The sequence below is a fragment of the Schistocerca serialis genome, chromosome 3 (genome assembly GCF_023864345.2).
Source record: "Schistocerca serialis cubense isolate TAMUIC-IGC-003099 chromosome 3, iqSchSeri2.2, whole genome shotgun sequence".
NCBI classification, from domain to species: Eukaryota; Metazoa; Arthropoda; class Insecta; order Orthoptera; family Acrididae; genus Schistocerca; species Schistocerca serialis.
The window spans coordinates 614,441,887-614,468,026 of record NC_064640.1 but is presented as its reverse complement, the minus strand read 5'-3'; the positions used below and the strand labels follow the sequence as shown (position 1 = coordinate 614,468,026).

At 37.9% G+C, this 26,140-nt stretch overlaps 1 protein-coding gene across 1 annotated transcript in view; it reads left to right on the top strand.

The window, feature by feature from the left end:
- The window catches only part of LOC126470497 (exopolyphosphatase PRUNE1-like), a 1,085,806-nt gene extending 1,064,179 nt beyond the window's left edge, over positions 1-21,627 (top strand). The window contains exon 6 of the mRNA XM_050098372.1: positions 21,323-21,627. Coding sequence (XP_049954329.1) covers positions 21,323-21,505 — 183 coding nt within the window. The 3' untranslated portion in view covers positions 21,506-21,627. The remainder of the gene's footprint in view (positions 1-21,322) is intronic.
- The last annotated feature ends 4,513 nt before the right edge of the window (positions 21,628-26,140 follow it).

Sequence of the window (26,140 nt, the reverse complement as noted above, 5' to 3'; positions counted from 1 at the left end):
TTACAGAAGTAACTGCTACCAGTGTTTGTTCCGCTATCATATAATCATACAATAAAGGATCCTTCTTTCTATGTATTCGCAATACATTACATTTGTCTATGTTAAGGGTCATTTGCCACTCCCTGCACCAAGTGCCTGTCCGCTGTAGATCTTCCTGCATTTTGCTACAATTTTCTAATGCTGCAACTTCTCTGTATACTACAGCATCATCAGCGAAAAGCCGCATGGAACTTCTGACACTATCTACTAGGTCATTTATATATATTGTGAAAAGCAATGGTCCCATAACACTCCCCTGTGGCACGCCAGAGGTTACTTTAACATCTGTAGACGTCTCTTTTCATGTGAAACCCAGCTCACTCTGTTTGTCCATGAAATCTAGAAAGCAGTAGATACTGGTGCCTAGGTTGATGCCTTGTCTCTTGACTTCTACAAAGCATTTGATACAATTCTGCACTGACACCTAATGAACAGAACATGAGCATATGTTCTGTCATATCAGCCTTTTGACTGGATTGAAGAGTTTCTAGCAAACAGAACACAAAGTGTGATTCTCAACTAAGAGAAATCCTCAGATGCAAAATTTACTTTGGGTTTACCACAAGCAAGTGTTATTGGACCATTTCTTTTCTCTGTGTACACAAATGGCAATGTGGATGACCAGAAGTTCCATGATGCTTTTTGCAGCTGATGCTGTTGTATACAGTAAACTCACAGCACTAGAAATGTGTAATAAAACGCATAAAGATCTCCAGAGGATCAACATATGGTGCAGGGATTAACAATTGGTCCTCAGCTTGAACAAATGTAACTTACTGCACATAAATCGGGAGAATGACCTATAACTGTGTGCCTACATGATTGCAGAACAATCACTGGAAATAGTCAAACTCATAAAATGTCTAGAAGTATGCGTTTGGAGTGGTTTAAAGTGTGAACCACCACATAAAACTAATTGTATGTAAGGTAGATAATAGACCACATAAAACTAATTGTATATAAGGTAGATAATAGACTGAGATTCATTGAAAGAATCCTCAGGAAATGTAGTCCACCCCCACAGAAGGTAGTTTATAAAATTCTCATTTGACCAATACTTGAATATTTTTCATTAGTTTGGGATCTGTACTAGATAGGGTTCATATAGTAAATAGAGAAGATCTGAAGAAAATCTGTGCTCTAGTACATGCAAAAGCATCAGATAGATGCTTTGCCAACTCCAGTGGTAGACACTACAAGAGAGGCATTCTGTATCTTATTGTCATTTACTGTTAAATTTCTGAGAGAGTACATTTCTAGAAGAGTCAACCAATACATGGCTCCCTCCTATGTATATCTAACAAAAAGACAATGAAAGTGAAATTAGAGAGATTCAAGCTCAGATGGAGACTTACCGGCAATCGTTGTTCCTGTGAACCATTCATGACTGGAAAAGGAATATGAAGAAGTAACAGTGGTACACTAAACATCCTCCACCACACACCATAAGTTGCTTTGCAGAGTGTAAATATAGATGTAATGCTATGGAGGGAAACATAATCTTTTAAAATATAATATCTACTATTATACAAGATGAATATTTGGAGTGATGATAAGAAATACCATTGGGCTCAAGGGCAACACCAAGTGCTCTAAATTGTGGTTATACTGAACAGTTCAGTTGTGGATCAAATGTGTGACATTGGTGATGTGGACTATGTCAAGAATTTCAAAGTCAGTATGTTGAGTTAAAAAGTTTAACTAACAAATACTCCTTCAGTCACAACAATGATTACCATATCAGATCAGTTGTAGCTTTCCTGTAATGCATTTTTGTGCATTTACATCAGCATTAGAGTTACAAGTAGTGCTAGGAATTCTCTCAGATAATGGTTTGTTCCTGGATCTGTAGCTTTACTGAATATGTTGTCTAGTAAACATATCTAGAACTTCATCTGCAGGTACCTTGTTCATAATGCTGGACTGGCTAGCCAGCACTATGAACTTAGAAATTGGATAGAAACTATTTGAAATCCTGCTCCTCAGGGGTCTTCAAATCCATTTTGATTCAATATCAAGAATGTAGAGGCTGCTATTGCAATACAAGTCCTTTTCTCCAAATATTGATTTTTGAAATACAACAATGTTTCAGTACTCATGTTGATCACATCACAACTCAGTCTGTGACATTCTCATTGAGCATTGTTGTATTGGAATGGGGGTTGAAGGGGTGGGGGGATTCTTAAATAAACCTTGCAGTGCCATGTGAGGGTAAAGTTTTATTTTGGTGGTTTGTCACTGCATTCCTTGGACCTATTAAGAAGTGGTGAGTGTGTGTTTGTAGTAGATGGATGAACATGATGAATGCTAGTTCAGTGCTTCCATGATATTGTGCTTTTATTGTGGATGGGTGTAATATTAAAAATGGAGAGAATCAAACCCAATACCAGTATGTGACTTAGTCGTCCCAAATAGTGCCAAGGGGGACTGCTCAGCTTAACATCCCCCATCTTGTAGACACATCACAAACAAGATAACATGAACTCACTCCTGGCGATACTACAGAGTGGTTTAGAGTTTAATATAGGACACTGATACACAGTCTAGTCATTTAAGACTTGATGCTACTTACTTTCCTTCTTTTGCCCACCAAGTGCTGGCATTGAAAATGAATTTCACCATCAGGATTAGAAAGTTAAATCTTGATCAACTACTCCATTCTACTCTGCATTAAGAATCATAGCTTTAGAGAGCAATGTTGCTTACATTTAAACTAATTTTCACTTATTTCTTATGATTACTTCATTATACAGGGTGCCTCAGGAGGAATGGTCAATATTTAGGGATATGAGAGGAATGATCACTCTAAGCAAAAAAGTCAAGTAAACCTATCTCTAAAATGCGTATCATAAGAGCTGTGAACACTCATTTTTCTTCGCTACTGTGAAACATATCTCTTCTACTGACCAGGTGCTTATAGTTCTTAAGGTATGCATTTTGGAGTGCATGTTTACTTGAAAACTTTTTCTTGTCTTGGTCCATACTACCTCTTCCTAAAATATGGAAAGCAAAAAGCTAGCAGTAGAAGAGATTTGTTTCACATTATCAAAGATGAATTAGTGCTCATAGTTCTTAAGGTATGCTGTTTAGAGCCAATGTTTGCTGGACTTTTTTGCTTTGAGTGATCCTTCCTGTCACATCCTTGAATATTGACAATTCCTCTTGGGACACACTGTATCTTTATAGTACCACATTATAAGGCTCCATTCTTCCAGAGTTAGTTTTAGCCCTGTATTCTCACAATTAATATTAATAAGAGACCTCCAAAACTGTAGTTACATACATTTATTATGTCATGACTGGTGTCTTTTGAAGGAAAATGATCAGGTTACCTGTAGTTGACCAAAATAAAAACTGTGATTACAGCTACAGTAACTTCTACATCCACATCTACATCAGAGCCTGCTCCAAAGATTTTGCTGCTCTGTGCAAAAATTTTAATCCCCTGTCCACTGCACCATCTTGTATTTTCAGACATATTCAACCTTTTTCAATGTCATTTATCCATGACATCTTATTTTCACATATAACCTCTACTTGTATGTCTTTTTGATGTGAATGCATCTTGAAAAACCAGAGCCAGGTATTGGACACCAATCAGCAAAACTGAAGTGAAACGTTTACAGTGTATTACATTTTGAGTTATAACGCTAAATTAATTGCCAACCGAAGTTAAGTTATGTCACTCACAGAGTCCATAACTAAAATCTGTTCAGTTTTTCTCATTCCCTGTGTAGAGAGGAGCATGTAGTGCACTGAATATTGCCTTGTCAGCTATATCATCGAAGCTTCTGCTATACAAAGTGGAAGGTCATAGGACAGTGAGTGACTTTCAGATACATGCTTTATTTATCAGAAAAAGAAAACAGTGGATAACTTGCCAGTGCCTATTTAGTGTCTACACAGTACTTAAAGGATAAATGGCTTTGACTGGATATCGAGAAGGTGTGCTTTCTGACATGTCATAACCAGTTTTAAAAGCACTTTTATTTATTGTTGTGAATGGTAACAGCTAAATCCTAAATAAAGTTGCTGAAATTCAAGCAGTGTGAAATATGACAATGCTGGAGAAACAGTTCGTGCAATGCAGTTTTATTGCTTCAGCTCCAGAATATGGTTTGACAGTTTTTTTTTTCCATTTGATCTTAACATTACTACCTATTGACAACAGTTTCAACACTGAGAAGGAAAAGAGAATGAGGGAAAACTTTAAAAAAGTTATGTACAAAGCAGAAAAAATTAATTTAGAGGTGTGTGGCAAGAAGATGATGATTGTAAATGGTGTTAATGGCAAATTCAAAGGAGAGGGAGTTGTGGGGAAATTATACCATGCACCTTTCCATGTGTAAATACTACTTAATCACAATTTCTGGATTCAAAAGTCTATGGTATGTGACTCACAGTGCTTGTTTTACTTATTCCTTATTTGTTTATTATGAAGTGTTCTTGTTAGTGATGCTGCTATAGGTTAAAGGCTGCTGTGTAGGAACTTTCAGGCCATTATATGGTGGCATTTTTCTTTGTTTCCGTATTATAAAGTTTGTCGCTTCTGTAGGGGCTCCCAAGCTGGCACTGATACTTTTCAAATGTTGTGCAGGCAAATGGTAGAAACTGATTTGGCAACACTGCTAGATTCACTATTTTGAAAGATGCATCCAAGATGACCAACTCCAACACTTCATTTTTCATCTGTATGACAATACTGAAGACAATTTCCAGTAATACCATAGCTTTTATTAATATTTGTAATTCTAACTTATTCACACACTTGTTCACAGGTTCAGTTCTCATAGCATTCTTCCTTTTTCAGTAAATTTTACTTCTGTTAGTTGCAATCTCTCTTTCTCCCTCTCTCTCTCTCTCTCTACGTCCCTCCTATTCTCCCCCTCTCTCCACCTCCCTCTACCCTTACCATCCCCTTCCCCCTCACCCTCCCACCCCAGGACAGTTTGCATACATGTATGCTGAATGATCCATCTTCTTTATTTCATCACCTACATCTGTAATCACGCAGCTGAACTGCATTGAGTCTAGGGTGTGTTTTTTTCCAATTCAGGTTGTGATTTGTCCGTAGTCCTAATAAGAGAATTCCATCTACTGCCCGTATTTTGTTGTTTGAGTAGACTACAACTAGGTGGTGCATTTTTGTGCACATATAGATCATGTTTTGTATTTTAATTGAATCTTTTTTTATTTAGTATACAACGCATATTCCATCAAATCTGACCCACTCGCTGAGTAAATATAAAGCTAGGATTGCGTACAAAAAGAAGATAACTACACAATACACTTGATATGGTCACATATTCACGTTCTGAAAATAAGTAATCACATACATTTATAAAACTGTTGCACATACTGTTATAAAACTGTTGCACATTACTTTTACTGCAGAAGATAGATTTGTAACATAGGCATTGAAAATCAAAATTAAAGAGAACATGAAACTTCTTATCTGATTATTAGTAGCATGTTGGAGCACACTATCCACCCAAGTGTTAACAGAACCGTGTGTGATCCATTGTGCACATATAAGTTACTTATTTATGACTGATAAGTAACCATCGATAAGATGAAACATACAGAAAGGAAGGTCATCGTTTCTATACAGCAACAACATACTCAAAATTCTTTGTTATTACTACACATCACATACCAAATTTAATCATATATTTACCCACTGCCATGCCAGTCTTACCTTTTATCAGTACTCTTAGATTTCCTACCTAAAGCTTTTCACAAATAATTATCTTATTTTTGTTTTTTTCTAACCCACTCATCTATCATTAACTTATCATTACATCATCATCATGAATTATGTCACTCTTAGGAGTATAATCACAACATGTTCTATCTATTCAGATCTCACTATGGACAGATCAATAGTCAGAGAGTTGTTTTGATTGATACATTGCATAGTAGAAGATTAGTAAATAGTGCGGAAAGCCGGAGAACAAAACATTAATGCAGCAGCTTGGTGCCCTATGAACGTCACTCCACACATACACTAAAGGCTAGTGAATTCCTTGAGGTGTGTTTTCTCACAGCTGATAGCTTCTCTACTAATATTTTTGAAGTTCACTTTTTTCTTCCCCTAATGGACCCTATATTCACAGTCTTTATCAGAGTTTTCATTTCCGCCAACAGCGTAGGCTTCAATATTTTTAACCAAGCATCCTCCAATGTTTTGTCCAATATGTTATCTAACTTCTCTGTCATTTCTTTTTGTGATTCTTTAACAGATACTACATTACCTGCCACAATTTAAGATTTTTCCTGTGCCTCTTTTAGTGATTTTCTAACTTTTTCACCAATTTCTTCCATTTTCATTAACAGATATTGTAACATACTTTGTGCTCCCTTTTTTCACATAGTTCTTTCTTTATACATGGTTCTGATTTAACTGAACTTTCTTTTACACTTTCTGGATATCGAGAAGGTGTGCTTTCTGACATGTCATAACCAGTTTTAAAAGCACTTTTATTTATTGTTGTGAATGGTAACAGCTAAATCCTAAATAAAGTTGCTGAAATTCAAGCAGTGTGAAATATGACAATGCTGGAGAAACAGTTCGTGCAATGCAGTTTTATTGCTTCAGCTCCAGAATATGGTTTGACAGTTTTTTTTTTCCATTTGATCTTAACATTACTACCTATTGACAACAGTTTCAACACTGAGAAGGAAAAGAGAATGAGGGAAAACTTTAAAAAAGTTATGTACAAAGCAGAAAAAATTAATTTAGAGGTGTGTGGCAAGAAGATGATGATTGTAAATGGTGTTAATGGCAAATTCAAAGGAGAGGGAGTTGTGGGGAAATTATACCATGCACCTTTCCATGTGTAAATACTACTTAATCACAATTTCTGGATTCAAAAGTCTATGGTATGTGACTCACAGTGCTTGTTTTACTTATTCCTTATTTGTTTATTATGAAGTGTTCTTGTTAGTGATGCTGCTATAGGTTAAAGGCTGCTGTGTAGGAACTTTCAGGCCATTATATGGTGGCATTTTTCTTTGTTTCCGTATTATAAAGTTTGTCGCTTCTGTAGGGGCTCCCAAGCTGGCACTGATACTTTTCAAATGTTGTGCAGGCAAATGGTAGAAACTGATTTGGCAACACTGCTAGATTCACTATTTTGAAAGATGCATCCAAGATGACCAACTCCAACACTTCATTTTTCATCTGTATGACAATACTGAAGACAATTTCCAGTAATACCATAGCTTTTATTAATATTTGTAATTCTAACTTATTCACACACTTGTTCACAGGTTCAGTTCTCATAGCATTCTTCCTTTTTCAGTAAATTTTACTTCTGTTAGTTGCAATCTCTCTTTCTCCCTCTCTCTCTCTCTCTCTACGTCCCTCCTATTCTCCCCCTCTCTCCACCTCCCTCTACCCTTACCATCCCCTTCCCCCTCACCCTCCCACCCCAGGACAGTTTGCATACATGTATGCTGAATGATCCATCTTCTTTATTTCATCACCTACATCTGTAATCACGCAGCTGAACTGCATTGAGTCTAGGGTGTGTTTTTTTCCAATTCAGGTTGTGATTTGTCCGTAGTCCTAATAAGAGAATTCCATCTACTGCCCGTATTTTGTTGTTTGAGTAGACTACAACTAGGTGGTGCATTTTTGTGCACATATAGATCATGTTTTGTATTTTAATTGAATCTTTTTTTATTTAGTATACAACGCATATTCCATCAAATCTGACCCACTCGCTGAGTAAATATAAAGCTAGGATTGCGTACAAAAAGAAGATAACTACACAATACACTTGATATGGTCACATATTCACGTTCTGAAAATAAGTAATCACATACATTTATAAAACTGTTGCACATACTGTTATAAAACTGTTGCACATTACTTTTACTGCAGAAGATAGATTTGTAACATAGGCATTGAAAATCAAAATTAAAGAGAACATGAAACTTCTTATCTGATTATTAGTAGCATGTTGGAGCACACTATCCACCCAAGTGTTAACAGAACCGTGTGTGATCCATTGTGCACATATAAGTTACTTATTTATGACTGATAAGTAACCATCGATAAGATGAAACATACAGAAAGGAAGGTCATCGTTTCTATACAGCAACAACATACTCAAAATTCTTTGTTATTACTACACATCACATACCAAATTTAATCACATATTTACCCACTGCTATGCCAGGCTTACCTTTTATCAGTACTCTTAGATTTCCTACCTAAAGCTTTTCACAAATAATTATCTTATTTTTGTTTTTTTCTAACCCACTCATCTATCATTAACTTATCATTACATCATCATCATGAATTATGTCACTCTTAGGAGTATAATCACAACATGTTCTATCTATTCAGATCTCACTATGGACAGATCAATAGTCAGAGAGTTGTTTTGATTGATACATTGCATAGTAGAAGATTAGTAAATAGTGCGGAAAGCCGGAGAACAAAACATTAATGCAGCAGCTTGGTGCCCTATGAACGTCACTCCACACATACACTAAAGGCTAGTGAATTCCTTGAGGTGTGTTTTCTCACAGCTGATAGCTTCTCTACTAATATTTTTGAAGTTCACTTTTTTCTTCCCCTAATGGACCCTATATTCACAGTCTTTATCAGAGTTTTCATTTCCGCCAACAGCGTAGGCTTCAATATTTTTAACCAAGCATCCTCCAATGTTTTGTCCAATATGTTATCTAACTTCTCTGTCATTTCTTTTTGTGATTCTTTAACAGATACTACATTACCTGCCACAATTTAAGATTTTTCCTGTGCCTCTTTTAGTGATTTTCTAACTTTTTCACCAATTTCTTCCATTTTCATTAACAGATATTGTAACATACTTTGTGCTCCCTTTTTTCACATAGTTCTTTCTTTATACATGGTTCTGATTTAACTGAACTTTCTTTTACACTTTCTGGATATCGAGAAGGTGTGCTTTCTGACATGTCATAACCAGTTTTAAAAGCACTTTTATTTATTGTTGTGAATGGTAACAGCTAAATCCTAAATAAAGTTGCTGAAATTCAAGCAGTGTGAAATATGACAATGCTGGAGAAACAGTTCGTGCAATGCAGTTTTATTGCTTCAGCTCCAGAATATGGTTTGACAGTTTTTTTTTCCATTTGATCTTAACATTACTACCTATTGACAACAGTTTCAACACTGAGAAGGAAAAGAGAATGAGGGAAAACTTTAAAAAAGTTATGTACAAAGCAGAAAAAATTAATTTAGAGGTGTGTGGCAAGAAGATGATGATTGTAAATGGTGTTAATGGCAAATTCAAAGGAGAGGGAGTTGTGGGGAAATTATACCATGCACCTTTCCATGTGTAAATACTACTTAATCACAATTTCTGGATTCAAAAGTCTATGGTATGTGACTCACAGTGCTTGTTTTACTTATTCCTTATTTGTTTATTATGAAGTGTTCTTGTTAGTGATGCTGCTATAGGTTAAAGGCTGCTGTGTAGGAACTTTCAGGCCATTATATGGTGGCATTTTTCTTTGTTTCCGTATTATAAAGTTTGTCGCTTCTGTAGGGGCTCCCAAGCTGGCACTGATACTTTTCAAATGTTGTGCAGGCAAATGGTAGAAACTGAGTTGGCAACACTGCTAGATTCACTATTTTGAAAGATGCATCCAAGATGACCAACTCCAACACTTCATTTTTCATCTGTATGACAATACTGAAGACAATTTCCAGTAATACCATAGCTTTTATTAATATTTGTAATTCTAACTTATTCACACACTTGTTCATTTATACAAAACTTTCATTACCATGTTAATTTAATCCTCTTGGAAGTATATTAAAATTTAAGATTTTGCTGACCCCAAAAAACTCTGCAGTGAATTGTGGCATAGTTGTTCCCCTCCCCTCCCCTCCTATGATCTACATACATGCTCTGCAAGAAGGTACCATGTGCAACTACTGTTCATTTGCTTTCCTGTTCTACTCGCAGAGAGAGTGAGGGGAAAACCACTGTCTATATGCCTCCATATGTGCCCAAATTTCTGTTATCTTTGTGGTCCGTACGTGAAATGTGCAATTATGGCCACAGAATCACCCTGCAGTCAGCTTCAAATGCCATTTCTCTAAATTTTCTCAAAAGGCTTTCTTGAAAAGACAGTTGCCTTCCCTCAAGGGATTCTAATTTGAATTCTTGAAGCATCTCTGTACTATTTGGATGTTGATTGAACCTACTGGTAACAAATCTAGCAGCCTACCCCTTAGTTTTTTCAACCTCTTTCTTTAATCCTACCTTGTGGGGATCCCAAACAAACAAGCATTTCTCAAGAATGGGTTACACTAGTTTTTTTATATGTGATCATCTCCTTAACAGACAAACTACACTTTTGTAAAATTCTCTCAATAAACCTAAGTTGACATTTTGCCCTCCATGTTTGGGCAGTCACTGTGGTGTAGTCCTTACATGCTCATTACATTTCAGATTGTTTTGCAACATTTCTCTTATCTTTGTGGCCCGTACGTGAAATGTGCAATTGTGAATTGTGGCCACAGAATCACCCTGCAGTCAGCTTCAAATGCCAGTTCTCTAAATTTTCTCAAAACGCTTTCTTGAAAAGACAGTTGCCTTCCCTCAAGGGACTCTAATTTGAATTCTTGAAGCGTCTCTGTAATATTTGCATGTTGATTGAACCTACTGGTAACAAATCTAGCAGCCCACCCCTTAGTTTTTTCAACCTCTTTCTTTAATCCAACCTTGTGGGGATCCCAAACAAACAAGCATTTCTCAAGAATGGGCTACACTAGTTTTTTTATATGTGATCATCTCCTTAACAGACAAACTACACTTTTGTAAAATTCTCTCAATAAACCTAAGTTGACGTTTTGCCCTCCATGTTTGGGCAGTCACTGTGGTGTAGTCCTTACATGCTCATTACATTTCAGATTGTTTTGCAACATTATGCCTAGATATTTAATTGACATGACTGCATCAGGCAGGGCACAACTAATGCTGTACTCAAGCATTATGAGATTGTTTTTCCCAATCATTTGCATCAACTTACATTTTTCTATATGTAGAGCTACCTTTCATTCATCACACCAGCTAGAAATTTTGTCTAAGTCATCTTGTATTTCCCTACAGTCACTCAACAGCAACACCTTCCTGTACATCACAACATCATCAGGAAACTGCTGCACCTTGCAGCTCACCCTGTTTGTCAGATCATTTATGTATACAGAGAATAGTAACAATCCTACCATACTTCCCTGGGGTACTTTTGACTTTACCCTTGTCTCTGAAGAACACTCATCATTGAGGACAATGTACTGATTCTATTACTTAAGAAGTCTTCAAGACACTCGCATGTCTGGGAACCTATTCCATATGCTTATACCTACATTAACAGTCTGCAGTTGTGCACAGTGTCAAACGCTTTTTGGAAATCTGTGAATATGGAATATGCCTGTTGAACTTCATCCACGGTTTGCAGGACATCATGTGAGAAAAGGGCAAGCTGAGTTTTGCACAAGCAATGCTTTCTAAAACGTTTCTGATTTGTAGACAGACTCTTTTCTATATCAAGGACATTTACTACATTGAAGCTGGGAATATATTCAAGAATTCTGCAGCAAACCAATGTCAAGGATAATGGTCTGTAATTTTGTTTGTCTGTTCTATTACCATTCTTATATATGGGAGGCTTTATCATTTTTCCCGTAGCTTGGGTCTTTGTGCTGGGTGAGAGATTCACAAGAAATGCGAGCTAAGGAGCTAAGTAAGGGCCAATGCTGTAGAGTACTCTTTGTAAAGCTGAATTGGGATGCAATCCAAACCTAGTGACTTATTTGCTTTCAGCTCTTTCAATTGCTTGTGTGCACCAGGAATGCCTATTACCATGTCTTTCATATGGGAGTCTGTACAATGGTCAAATGACAGTATGTTTGTATGATCGTCCTGTGTGAACAATTTCTTAAACTCAAATTTTAAACTTTCGCTTTTCTTTTGCTATCTTCTATTGGTGTTAAGGTGTGGTCTGTTTTTCATGGAGGGTCTTGCACTCCTTGTGGTTTTGTGTGGCACTATCATAGCACAGGCCTACATTGATGTATTAAGCACCTTCATGCTTCTCACTGTTGAAGGGCAGTTTTGAATCTTTCAACACAACTGCACACCTGTTCGTAATGAACGGCTTGTGTAGAAGTGGTTACATGACAATAACATCTCTGTAATGGCCTGGCCTGCACAGAGTCCTGACCTGAATCCTACAGAATGCCTGTGGGATGTTTTGGAACGCCCACTTCAAGCCAGGCCTCACCGTCTGACATTGATACCTCTCCTCAGTGTAGCACTCCATGAAGAATGGGCTGCAATCCCCCAAGAAACCTTCCAGCACCTGATTGAACGTATACCTGTGAGAGTGGAAGCTGTCATCAAGGCTAGGGGTGGACCAACAACATATTGAATTTCAGCATTATCGATGGAGGGCGCCTCAAATTTGTAAGTCATTTTCAGCCAGGTGTCCAGGTACTTTTCATCACATAATGTGTGGAAAGAAATGTGGCTCTCCTTCCACTATTAAAACAGTTCTGATATGTAGCTACAGTTTGTATGCAGCAATGTATGACCAAACATAAATTGGCCATTGACTACAGTTTTTACTGTAACTTCTATGACATATGTGTGGTAAGTTACTTAATTTTGAATCACCTCAATAACTGTGAGCAATAACAAAAAGAGAGCCAGTTTATTATCAAGCTGCAATGTAAGAGTTTAAGACACAAGGGAATCATTTTTTAGTGAAGAGATCCCAAAAATCCAGAGACAGTGCTTCTTATTTTTTTTATTCAAAAAGTTAAAGATTTGCTGAGAAATTAACAACAGGGACAGGTACAGCTTTGCATGTTTTTCATAAATAATTTTTTTTAGAGAGACAGCAGATGACTCAATGTTTGGCTCTCCACATTCTGTTCTGGAAGCTACCCAGGATTGCAGGATTCTGCGTCTTGCCACAGTATGTCTCCCATTGCAGGAACATTCTGTTTGTGTGGCCCCAGGCTTAAGGCACTGTTCTTGTACAGCGCTGCTGGTAGAGTGTGTGCAGTATCTACTCTGATTCAAATATAAGTGAACCACTTCATTGACTTATAGCTTATCTTACCATCACATATTTGCCACCAGAGGCATCAAATAATAGGTCTACATAGCTTAACTTTCCATTTCTTTGTTTATTGATACTAATGCTCTTCATTGTGTATAATATGAATACAAAATTTTAAGTATGTTATTTGTGTTTTTATACTTATTAAATTTTATTTTACTACAGGAATTTTTGAAATTACATACTATTGAGGAACTGCAGAAGTTCACAAAAGATTTTGAATATAAAGGCATTATCTTAATAGGAGTAACATTTTCAAATGGCAGATATGCACAAGACATAGCAGTATTCTCAACAGACAAATATTTCTTGGACTTGGTATGTAATTTTGAAGACCTTTCTTTCTATGTTTATCTAATTATTGGAGATGTCCTCATTCCATTTCCCTCCTCCGAAAATGTGAAACTTCTAAGGAGATAAATATACTTATGTTGTGTTCCATAGAAAGCAAGTAAATATTTTGAAGCACTGTACTACTAACAAGTCAGCTACACGACAAAATGTTTCAACACACATGTTACATTGATAACTTCTTGTCTTTTTTTAATTAAAACAAATAATATATTGCTGAGCAAAGGTGTGTAATAGTAGTTATGTACGATGAGGAATATTTTTAAAAAGTCATAAATATTATTATACATTGCCTGAAAAAGAAAGTGAAGCACTTATAAATGGAAGAGGAAACAAAATAAAATTTCACAGTTTGAGAGGGTATGTTATGTTATTCCAGTGATTGTAACATTGAGTCCAATTTACAAAGAAGTTGGCAGTATGAGTCACTTATCAGTGTGATGTTGTACCCCTCTGGCTTGGATTCATGCATTGATTTGGCTAAATACTAGCACTGGGATGGAGTTCACATCTGAGCTGGTCTAACATAGATACTATCAGGGACAGAGCTGGGGACCTTTCTGGCCACAGGAGTATTTCAGCATCATGCAGACAGTTCATAGATGCACATGTCGTGTGTGGATGAGCATTGTTGTGTTGAAAAATGGCACCATGAATCTGTTGCATGGGACATTACACATGAGGATGCGCGATGTCCATGACTATCCATTGTGCCATCAGAGTTCCCTCAGTCACTACCCGCTGATAACCTCACTGTTGAGCGTGTGGTAGCACCAACCAACCAACCAACATATCAGTCACTGCCAGCCATGACCTGAAGTCATACCCAACGGCTGTCCTCACCATGGTGCCAGGAGTAACAGTGAAGTGCCTCCCCAAAACACTGGAAGAATGTGACCTCTTCCCAGGTCACTTCCATACTCACTGATGATCATTTGGGGTAGTGCAAAACAGTGATTAATCACTCAACGCAATGTAATGCCATTCGTCAGTAGTCCATGCTTCCCGGTCATGGCACCACTCCAAATGCAGCTGTTTGTGCTGACATGTTAATTGTGCAGGAGGCTCATAAGATGAAGTGTCACAGGAAGCTATCCATGGGAGTGTTTTTATTCCATGACAGTGCCCCAGCTCATTCTCCACAGGACACAGTCACACGTGATACTCCTTTGGACTGTCCAATTTTGACTGCTGACCACTTTCTGTAGTCTCTTAGCCTGGCCTCCAGTTACTTCTTCCTCTTTCCTCAGACCCAGGAACCATTGTGTGGCAGGCATTTCCAAACTGACTTATGAGATGGAATGTTTCCTGAAAAACTAAAATGCAGACTTTGACAACCAAGGTCTATGCCAAGTCGTGTATAGTAGGGAAAAATGTTGTCAACTTGCTACTAGAATCAAGTCCAAATTTGAAAGTAAAGTCGCCAGTGAAGTACTGCACTTATCATTGAAAACACTTTCATTACAAGCATCGTTGTACAGCCAGAACAGAACAGAAATGCCTCCTGAATGTAGGGTACTGCTGTTTATACAAACATTGAATATTCCAGAATATCAAGCATAAGAAATTTGAAGAACTTTCCAGAAATGATAGATACTAGATAACAAATAACTGCTGCTTGTTGCGTTTGAAATGGCGACCTGTAGCACACCAGCCAGTAACACTAACATTTGTGCCACAGTGTGTGCAGGACAGCTCACAGCATTGCTCCCTCTCCTGGAGAAACAGTGACCAGCTGTTGTAGAAGTTCTCCTGGAGTTGACTACAGCATCCTGGATCTAGATCTTGTCAACAGTCCTCTGTATGACTGCACTGGCAGATCCTCACATTCTAGTCATGTGCACTATGACAAGCAACAAAGGTAGCATCTGCCATCAGAGTTTTGCTGTCATCAATCAGATCTTCAGTTTTCTTGAATGAGAAGCCTCCATCATTGATTTGTGCTTCAGGACTGTATTAGGGCTTCATACAGAGGACGTGGATGATATGTGCTTTGGCTTCTTTATGAAGACTGATAATGACATCACAGGTAACATTTGACAAACGATGATGTATATGCTATGGCCCAAAGTAGCACTTTAGTAACTTTCCTAATAGTCCCATTTTCCACCCAGGTGTAAAAATCAACACCAAGCCTCCTGGGCCATATCTCAGTGGCCAGTGCTTGGCATTATAGTGTTCTTGATCTTTCTGCTGGATGGCCAGGATCCATATGTGACTCAGCTGTCTTGCTCCTTCAGTCCTGGTGATAAGGTGTTACATGTAGCCATCATGAGTGTGGTCTAGTTGAAATGGGAACAGTGTATCCATTGTCATTTTGGATTTCCGACTACAGAGCAGAAATAACTGTGTGAAGACCGTAGTGTCATGTCTTGCTTCATTGAGCAGTATGCGAAAGTCATGATGGGCAGTACTGTATTCCAGTCATTCTGTTCGACTTCAGTGTACATCGAGAACATATCTGCCAATGTCTTATTAAAATGTTTTGTCAGATGATTCATCTGTGGGTGGAAAGCAGTTGTCATCCTGTGGGTAACTCCCCTACATGAAATTATAAGGTTCAGTCAAATGAAAACAAGACAGATAGAAAAAAGTAAGTAAACTCTTTATTACTTCAAAATTTATCACCATAACTGTTAAGATATTCATCCCCTGTGAAACAAGATGGTCAATGTCTTTATGGAAAAGTGTTCCTGGTTGCCTATGGAACTGTGATTGGATCAAGGTGTGCACCTCTTCATCTGAAGCAAATCGAAAACCATTAATGCTGTTCATCGGAGCTCCAAAAATATGGGAATCACATGGGGAGAAATTGATACTATTTGAAGGATGTGCATGGGCCTCTCCAGCGAAACTTCTGTAGCATACTCGAAACAACCTTGGCAACATGTGGGTAGGGCAACATATTGCTAAGGTTGTTTCAAGTACACTGCAGAAGTTTCACTGGGAAGCCCCTACCTGTCCTCCATACAGTCCCAACCTCTTCTCATGTGATTTCCATATTTTTGCAGCCCTGAAGAAAGACACTGGCAGTCAGCCCACATGTAGCCTAGGTTGTTTCAAATATGTTGCAGAAGTTTTGGTGAGAAGCCCTTACACATCCCCCAGACAGTCCCGATTTCTCCCCATGTGATTTCCATATTTCTGGAGTTCTGAAGGAAGTCATTACTGGCTGTTGATTTGCTTCAGATGAAGAGGTGCACACCTGGGTACAAGGTTCCATGGGCAACCAAAAACATTTTTCCATGAAGGCACTGACCATCTTGTGTCACGGTGGGAAAAATACATTAACAGTTTTGGGGATTACTTTTGGAATGCTAAACAGTTTATGTACCTTTTTCCATCTGTCTCATTTTCATTTGATGCCTCTTATAAATATTTTCATCTACATCTATATACATACTCCACAATCCACCATATGGTGCGTGGTGGAGGGTACCTCGTACCACAACTAGCATCTTCTCTCCCTGTTCCACTCCCAAACAGAACGAGGGAAAAATGACCGCCTATATGCCTCTGTACAAGCCCTACTCTCTTTTATCTTATCTTGGTGGTCTTACTGCGAAATGTAAGTTGGCAGCAGTAAAATTGTACTGCAGTCAGCCTCAAATGGTGGTTCTCTAAATTTCCTCAGTATCGATTCACGAAAAGAATGCCTCCTTTCCTCTAGAGACTCCCACCCGAGTACCTGAAGCATTTCCGTAACACTCACATGATGATCAAACCTACCAGCAACAAATCTAGCAGCCCTCCTCTGAATTGCTTCTATGTCCTCCCTCAGTCCGACCTGATAGGGATCCCAAACGCTCGAGCAGTACTCAAGAATAGGTCGTATTAGTGTTTTATAAGTGGTCTCCTTTATAGATGAATCACATCTTCCCAAAATTCTATCAATGAACCAAAGACGACTATCTGTCTTCCCCACAACTGCCATTACATGTTTGTCCCACTTCATATCATTCTGCAATGTTACGCCCAAATATTTAATCGACGTGACTGTGTCAAGCGCTACACTACTAATGGAGTATTCAAACATTACAGGATTCTTTTTCCTATTCATCTGCATTAATTTACATTTATCCATATTTAGAGTTAGCTGCCATTCTTTACAGCAATCACAAATCCTGTCCAAGTCATCTTGTATCCTCCTACAGTCACTCAACGACGACACCTTTCCGTACACCACAGCATCAGCAGCAAACAGCCGCACATTGCCATCCACCCTATCCAAAAGATCATTTATGTAGATAGAAAACCACAGCAGACCTACCACACTTCCCTGGGGCACTCCAGATGATACCCTCACATCCGATGAACACTCACCATCGAGGACAACGTACTCTATTCTATTACTTAAGAAGTCTGTAAAACCTCATTGGAATCCCATCAGGACCCGGTGGTTTATTTTTTTCAACCCATTCAGCTGCTTCACAACCCCAGGGATGTCTATCACTATGTCCTCCATACGGGAATCTGTACGAGACTCAAACGGCGATATGTTTGTACGATCCTCCTGCATAAAAGTTTTCTCAAATGCTAAATTTAAAATTTCAGCTTCCGTTTTGCTGTCTTCCATTGCCAGACCAGACTGATCAGTGAGTGACTGGATGGAAGCCTTCGACCCGCTTGCCGATTTTACGTAAGACCAGAATTTCCTCGGTTTTCAGCAAGATCTTTTGCTAAGGTATGATGGTGGTAGTGGTTGAATGCTTCGCGCATCTCTCTTTTTACAGCAGCAAGAAGCTCTACTAACTTTTACCTGTCCTCATTCTCCTGATCTTTCTTGTACCGCGAGTGCAACTGCCTTTGCTTCCTGAGCATTCTCCGAATTGCACTGTTAAACCACGGTGGGTCTTTTCCGTCCGTAACCCACTTTTTCGGCATGTACTTGTCCAATGCGTGATTTACAATGTGTTTAAAATTTGCCCATAATTTTTCCACGTCCATCGTACCGGAAGTAAATGAAGTCAATTCACTTACTAAGTGGGATGCTAACAACTGCTTATCTGCTCTTTCTAGTAAGAATACTCTCCTAGCCTTCTTGACCGACTTTTTAACTTTCGTAACCATAGTCGTAATGACAACATCATAATCACTAATCCCTGTCTCAACACTGACACCATTGATGAAGTCTGGTCTGTTCGTGGGTACTAGATCTAAAATATTTCCATTACGTATTTGCTGTCGATTTAGCTGCTCAAGACAGTTTTCAGATAATGTGTTCAAAAGTAATTCACATGAAGGCTTGTCTGTATGACCTGTAAAGAATCCATAGACATCCCAGTCTATACTAGGTAGGTTGAAGTCGCCTCCGACTAATATAGCATGATTCGGGTACTTCTGCGATACAGAATGTAGACTCCCATTTAGTGATTCTAGAACTCTCACTGTGGAACCTGGTGGCCGGTAATAACACCCCACAATTAACTTTATCTCCCCAGCTCTGTTAAACGTGTCCAGATAACTTCGCAATCACACTCTACTTCGACCTCAGTAGACACAATATTTTTGTCAACTGCAATGAAGACACCACCTCCTATGGTGTCTAATCTGTCTTTCCGATACACGTTCCAACCCTCACTAAATATTTCAGAACTTCCTATCTCAGGGTTCAGCCAGGTCTCAGTCCCGAGAATAATTTGCGCACCACACGCTTCCTGGAGGGAAGTAAATTGAGGAACTTTATTCCGAACACTCTGAAAATTTACTGCTAATATCTTGATAGCTGAAGTGTCTTTACACTGAGCGCATCCTGATTTCCCTGCCTGCACGTCGACTGGTGAGTGTTCATCAGGACACCTCGCACTACTGCCTAGCCTAAAAAAGCCCCATGTGCACGCCACAAGTACTCTGCTACCTGAGTAGCCTCTTCTTTTGTGTAGTGCACCCCTGACCTATCTAGGGGCATCCTACAATTCCCCACCCAATAGCGCAAGTCTAGATATCTACAGCCAAGACCGTCACAGAGTCGACGAAGCCTCTGGTTGAGACCCTCCACTCGGCTCCAAACCAAAGGACCCCGATCAACTCTGGGAACGATGCTGCAAATAGAGAGCTCGTCTTGCACCCCACGTGCAAGGCCAGCGGTCTTCACCAAATCCACCAGCCGCCTGTACGAACTGAGGATCGCCTCAGAACCCAAGCGACAGGCATCATTGGTGCCGACGTGAGCAACTACTAGCAGACGACTGCACCCTGTACGCTTGATAGCCGCAGGCAAGGCCACCTACACATCTCGGATGAGGCCCCTCGGCAGACAAACCGAGTGCATGTTGGATTTCTTTCCAGCTCTGTACGCTATTTCCATAAGGCGCTCCATCACCCGCCTAATGTTGGAACTCCCAATAACCAGCAAGCCTTTGCCCCCCGCGTGCCTGTTCAGGCCCTGCTGAAGGAGCGGCCACTTGCCCACTGACTGACTGGTAATTGAGTTCAAACTGGTGATCTGCAGCATGCCCATGTACAACACTAACTGCTATGCCACACTGCATGTAGCCCAACTCACAGCGATTTGTGACAATGAAGAGTGAATGTGTAGAGGTGGGAAAGCAGAATCACATTCAGGTGAATGTGCGGGTACTCTGATTGTTTGAGAAGGATGTAACAGCTGCTGCTAGACATCACACTCCCAGTACCTCTGTATGGAGAAATGATCCTTTACACAAAGATTGCTTTGTGATTTCTCCAAATTTAATGTTACACCATTCATTTAGGAGTGTATTCATTTGCACCATCAGATAGTTGTTTGTTAAACTACTATCGCCAACAGATCCTCATTATGGGAGCAGTTTTGCTGGACATTTATTATAAGAGTGTTATTTGTGCATTATCATTATCAGCAGTTCCATATCCAGTTTAAGAAAATATCTTGTGTTTAGCTACATGTAATGCCTTTAGATTCTCAGAACCTGAACAAGCCAATCCACCATTGAAAATGTTGAGTGATGTGTATCACAAATTTTGAGCTGTTGTTGTACCCAGATTACATGGGAGCAAAAACATTCAAAACTGAAATTTTTCAGCTCTTGGCAGTGCGTTGTTTGTCCTCTAACAAACACATTTTATACCATAGGAAACAATATGAAATCGAGATTAGACCACTTGAGGCACTAGGATTGTACACTGTAACATTTGGCCCATTTCTCTCATAATTAAGAAAGCCAGTGGGACTGAGCAGTTGTCTGATGGAGGAAGTTTTATGATCCTGTTGATGCTTGACAAAATGTTTATCCACAACCGCCACAGCAACTTACATTTAACAGCAGCCATTTGTAAGGGCAAGGTCAACAAAGTTTTCAGCACCCAGTGTACAGTGAACTGCAACAGACTCATGTGATATCTGTAAAGACTATATGTTAATTTGAGTCATACCAAGATGGCAAATGCTGTTTGGAATTTATGCATAAGCTCTCAGCATTGTATAACAAATGATGTGACTGATGACCACAGCAGTTGAGTCCCATAGTGCTCAGAGCCTCAACAAATTATGTAAGGAACTTCTTTTATATACAGTGTAAAACTGAAATGGAAATTTCTGTTGTTTATTATTACTATTAGAAAACACACTGTCAGGCTATTTTGGACTGTTGAAATAGTAATATTTGCATCCTCATTTTGCAGTACCTTCACATCAGTGTATATTTAAATGAATTACATGTAAAAATTACCATAGAGGGTAGGAAAAATTGGAATACTGCTTATATGAAATTCAGTTTACACTGTATTTCTTTCTCATTATAACTCTACATTATTATCGAGGAATTATTGTTATTCATAATTATTGTTTCTATTTGTATGCCAGATGACAGATACATTGGTTACCTCAAGAGACCCTGACCTCCAGCTGAACGAAGTGACAGTCTACGCTAACATGGAGTATATAAAAGTCTTCACACAACAAAATTTTAAAGCAACTAGGAAACAAATTCTGCCCATTGTGAGGGAATTTATGAGACATTTCCTAAGTCCTCCAACAGAAGGTTGAGTCTCGTGCCTCCATTATAGGCAGGGATGTGTGTGTTTCATTTTGTTTTTCCATTTAAGAACAGATATGTTGATTTTCTTTTAGTATTGCTACTAATGCATGTCAAATTAGTAATATTGTAGAGAGACATTGAAAGTAAGAATTGTACTGTAATTTGTATCCTTATGTACCTTAAGTGTTTTTCTTTTTCAGTGTTGTATTGTGTTAATGTAGTGTTACCTTGACTCTCATCTCTCTATGAATAAGCCTTTTTAAAAATTTTCATTGACTATAGCATCAGTGCCTTTGTGATCCCTTAGTTTGCTATTATTACGCAACATATATAACACAGGTACAGTAAATATTATCTATGACTGCATAATATTGCAGTGCTAATATGAATTATGTGATAACCAAATGCATTAGTTTTAAGAACTCCTGTCTGGACATTCTTCAATGGTTTAGAAATAATTGGCCGATAGAATGTTTTTAACTTGCTCTTGAAGTTCACTGTAATACACAGAATATATTTAAAATTCTGTGTTAGATTGTTAAATACATATGTACCAATTTATGTGATATTATGTACTAATATTGTAACTTTGAAGACTTTGTAGAAAGTGTATTTGGCTATAAGATTGTGAAAATACTTTGTACTATGCTTTTACAAGAGATAGTGTTCAAAATACCAAGCTTTCTAAACAGTTCTCTGCAGGGCGTCATGAGACTATTCACAGGTTCAGTTCTCATAGCATTCTTCCTTTTTCAGTAAATTTTACTTCTGTTAGTTGCAATCTCTCTTTCTCCCTCTCTCTCTCTCTCTCTACGTCCCTCCTATTCTCCCCCTCTCTCCACCTCCCTCTACCCTTACCATCCCCTTCCCCCTCACCCTCCCACCCCAGGACAGTTTGCATACATGTATGCTGAATGATCCATCTTCTTTATTTCATCACCTACATCTGTAATCACGCAGCTGAACTGCATTGAGTCTAGGGTGTGTTTTTTTCCAATTCAGGTTGTGATTTGTCCGTAGTCCTAATAAGAGAATTCCATCTACTGCCCGTATTTTGTTGTTTGAGTAGACTACAACTAGGTGGTGCATTTTTGTGCACATATAGATCATGTTTTGTATTTTAATTGAATCTTTTTTTATTTAGTATACAACGCATATTCCATCAAATCTGACCCACTCGCTGAGTAAATATAAAGCTAGGATTGCGTACAAAAAGAAGATAACTACACAATACACTTGATATGGTCACATATTCACGTTCTGAAAATAAGTAATCACATACATTTATAAAACTGTTGCACATACTGTTATAAAACTGTTGCACATTACTTTTACTGCAGAAGATAGATTTGTAACATAGGCATTGAAAATCAAAATTAAAGAGAACATGAAACTTCTTATCTGATTATTAGTAGCATGTTGGAGCACACTATCCACCCAAGTGTTAACAGAACCGTGTGTGATCCATTGTGCACATATAAGTTACTTATTTATGACTGATAAGTAACCATCGATAAGATGAAACATACAGAAAGGAAGGTCATCGTTTCTATACAGCAACAACATACTCAAAATTCTTTGTTATTACTACACATCACATACCAAATTTAATCATATATTTACCCACTGCCATGCCAGTCTTACCTTTTATCAGTACTCTTAGATTTCCTACCTAAAGCTTTTCACAAATAATTATCTTATTTTTGTTTTTTTCTAACCCACTCATCTATCATTAACTTATCATTACATCATCATCATGAATTATGTCACTCTTAGGAGTATAATCACAACATGTTCTATCTATTCAGATCTCACTATGGACAGATCAATAGTCAGAGAGTTGTTTTGATTGATACATTGCATAGTAGAAGATTAGTAAATAGTGCGGAAAGCCGGAGAACAAAACATTAATGCAGCAGCTTGGTGCCCTATGAACGTCACTCCACACATACACTAAAGGCTAGTGAATTCCTTGAGGTGTGTTTTCTCACAGCTGATAGCTTCTCTACTAATATTTTTGAAGTTCACTTTTTTCTTCCCCTAATGGACCCTATATTCACAGTCTTTATCAGAGTTTTCATTTCCGCCAACAGCGTAGGCTTCAATATTTTTAACCAAGCATCCTCCAATGTTTTGTCCAATATGTTATCTAACTTCTCTGTCATTTCTTTTTGTGATTCTTTAACAGATACTACATTACCTGCCACAATTTAAGATTTTTCCTGTGCCTCTTTTAGTGATTTTCTAACTTTTTCACCAATTTCTTCCATTTTCATTAACAGATATTGTAACATACTTTGTGCTCCCTTTTTTCACATAGTTCTTTCTTTATACATGGTTCTGATTTAACTGAACTTTCTTTTACACTTTCTGTAACAGGTTTCATTTCTTTGTCTCCCACCTGTTCACTTCCTCATGTTAGGAAAATAATGTTCTTCATGTTTGATTGTCATACTGCAGAAAATTATATATATAAGCTTATTCATTCACCGACAATGTACATTGGATTTTGTCAAAGAGCATAGTATAACAAAAAATAAGGTAAGGGTGTACAGTTTCCTACATAATACAATGGTTCATTGTACCCATCACAATATTTTCGGGCAATATGACTTTGATTACTGTAATAATATAAAAGTATGAGCAGGATCTCTTACATGAAATGCATTATAAGTAAATAATACGTTTAACGATTTTGTTCGGGACCTTTTACATGAAATACATTACAAATAAGTAATTGATTTAACACTTTTGTTCAGAAAAATTAACATTGAGGCTGTGGCAAGCATTTGATTTATGGTATTATTATCATATGATAAATGAACGTAGTTACTTGCTACAGGGTTACTGCAGATATTCATTTATACTATAATAGCAGTTGGTTATTAAGAAATTAAATGTTGCTTCCTTGAATGTAGACAATGTTTCTATTTCTTTTAGCTGAGTTGAAAGTTTGTTGTACAAAATAGTACCTTGATTGTTGGTTTGTTTTTCTGTTAAACCCTTGTTTACTCTTTTTATGTGGATGTCATTGCATATTCTTGTATTGTAGAAATGAAGATCTGAGTTGGTTTTATAATTATCAATGTGCATTTTTATATTAACAACACTTTTTTATATACAGGCATGGCAAGGGTAGAATATTTAGGTGTTGAAATAACTGTTTGGAAGGTGTTAGCCTTGTACTCTTGGTAATTATTCTAACAGCTAGTTTTTGTAATGTGAAAATGGTTTTCATGTTTGCCTTGTTATGACCCCAGAGGGTTAGGCCATAGGTCATAGCAGAATGGATGCAAGCAAGTAGGCAGTTCGGCTACACTCTCTACTAGGCACAGTACTAATTATGCATAATGCAAAACAGGCAGAGCTTAACTTGTTGGTGAGGTAGAGAATGTGGGCTTTCCAGTCTAAATTTTCATCAATTTGCACACTAAGAATTTTGTGCCAGCTACCCTTTCAATTTGTTTATTTTGCACTTTGAGGTTCACATCATGATGAGACTTTGTTGCCGTGTAATGTATATAATTAGTTTTTGAAATATTTAAGGTTAGCTTGTTCAGTTCAAACCAGTTTTGTATGTATTCCAAAAATCTGGTTGCAGATGTTAGCAATACCCTATTTATGTCTGGTACAACAATATTTGTGTCATCAGCAGACAAAATTATGTGCGTACCACTGATTGGGATCTTGATATCATTAATATATATAAGAAATAAGAGAGGTCCTAGAATGCTGCCCTGAGGTACTCCGATTGGTACAGTCTGCATATCCAATCTGTACACAATGCTTTGGTTTTTATTGTATGCTGAGGTAATTTATATTACCTGTTTTCTATTGTGGAGATATGACTGAAACCATTTTAATGCAACTCCTCATATACCTGTAGCTTCTAGTTTGTCTAGCAAGATATCATGATCAACAGTATTGAATGCCTTTGATAAATTCAAGTTTATTCCTACTGTATTGTTATTTCTGTCAAGTCCTATTACAATGTTTTTGATGAACTGGGTAACTGCTGTTTCTGTACTCATGCCTTTACGGAAACCATGTTGGTTTACTGACAAGAGATTAAATTGTTTGAGGTAATTTGTAAGACTCACTGTGGTTTAACAGCGCAATTCGGAGAATGCTCAACAAGCAAAGGCAGTTGCACTCGCGGTACAAGACAGATCGGGAGAATGAGGACAGGTAAAAGTTAGTAGAGATTCGTGCTGCTGTAAAAAGAGCAATGCGCGAAGCATTCAACCACTACCACCATCATACCTTAGCAAAAGATCTTGCTGAAAACCGAGGAAATTTTGGTCTTACAAATAATCACAGGCTCTATTATTTTTGAAAATATAGATAACAAAGTTATTTGTCTATAGTTTCCCACTTCATATATATTATCCTTTTTATACAATGGTTTTATTATTGAAATTTTTAATCTTTGTGGGAACGCCCCTTCTGTTAATGATATGTTTATGATATGTGAGAGTTTTTCTGCTATGACACTAGCACATTTAATTATGACTGAACCTGGTACCTCATCAATTCCAGAGGACATTTTATTCTTCATTGTTGTTATTATCTTAAGAACTTATAATTTATTTGTGGGACATAGCAATAGTGAATTACCACTTTGCTCTCTTTGAACTGTGGTA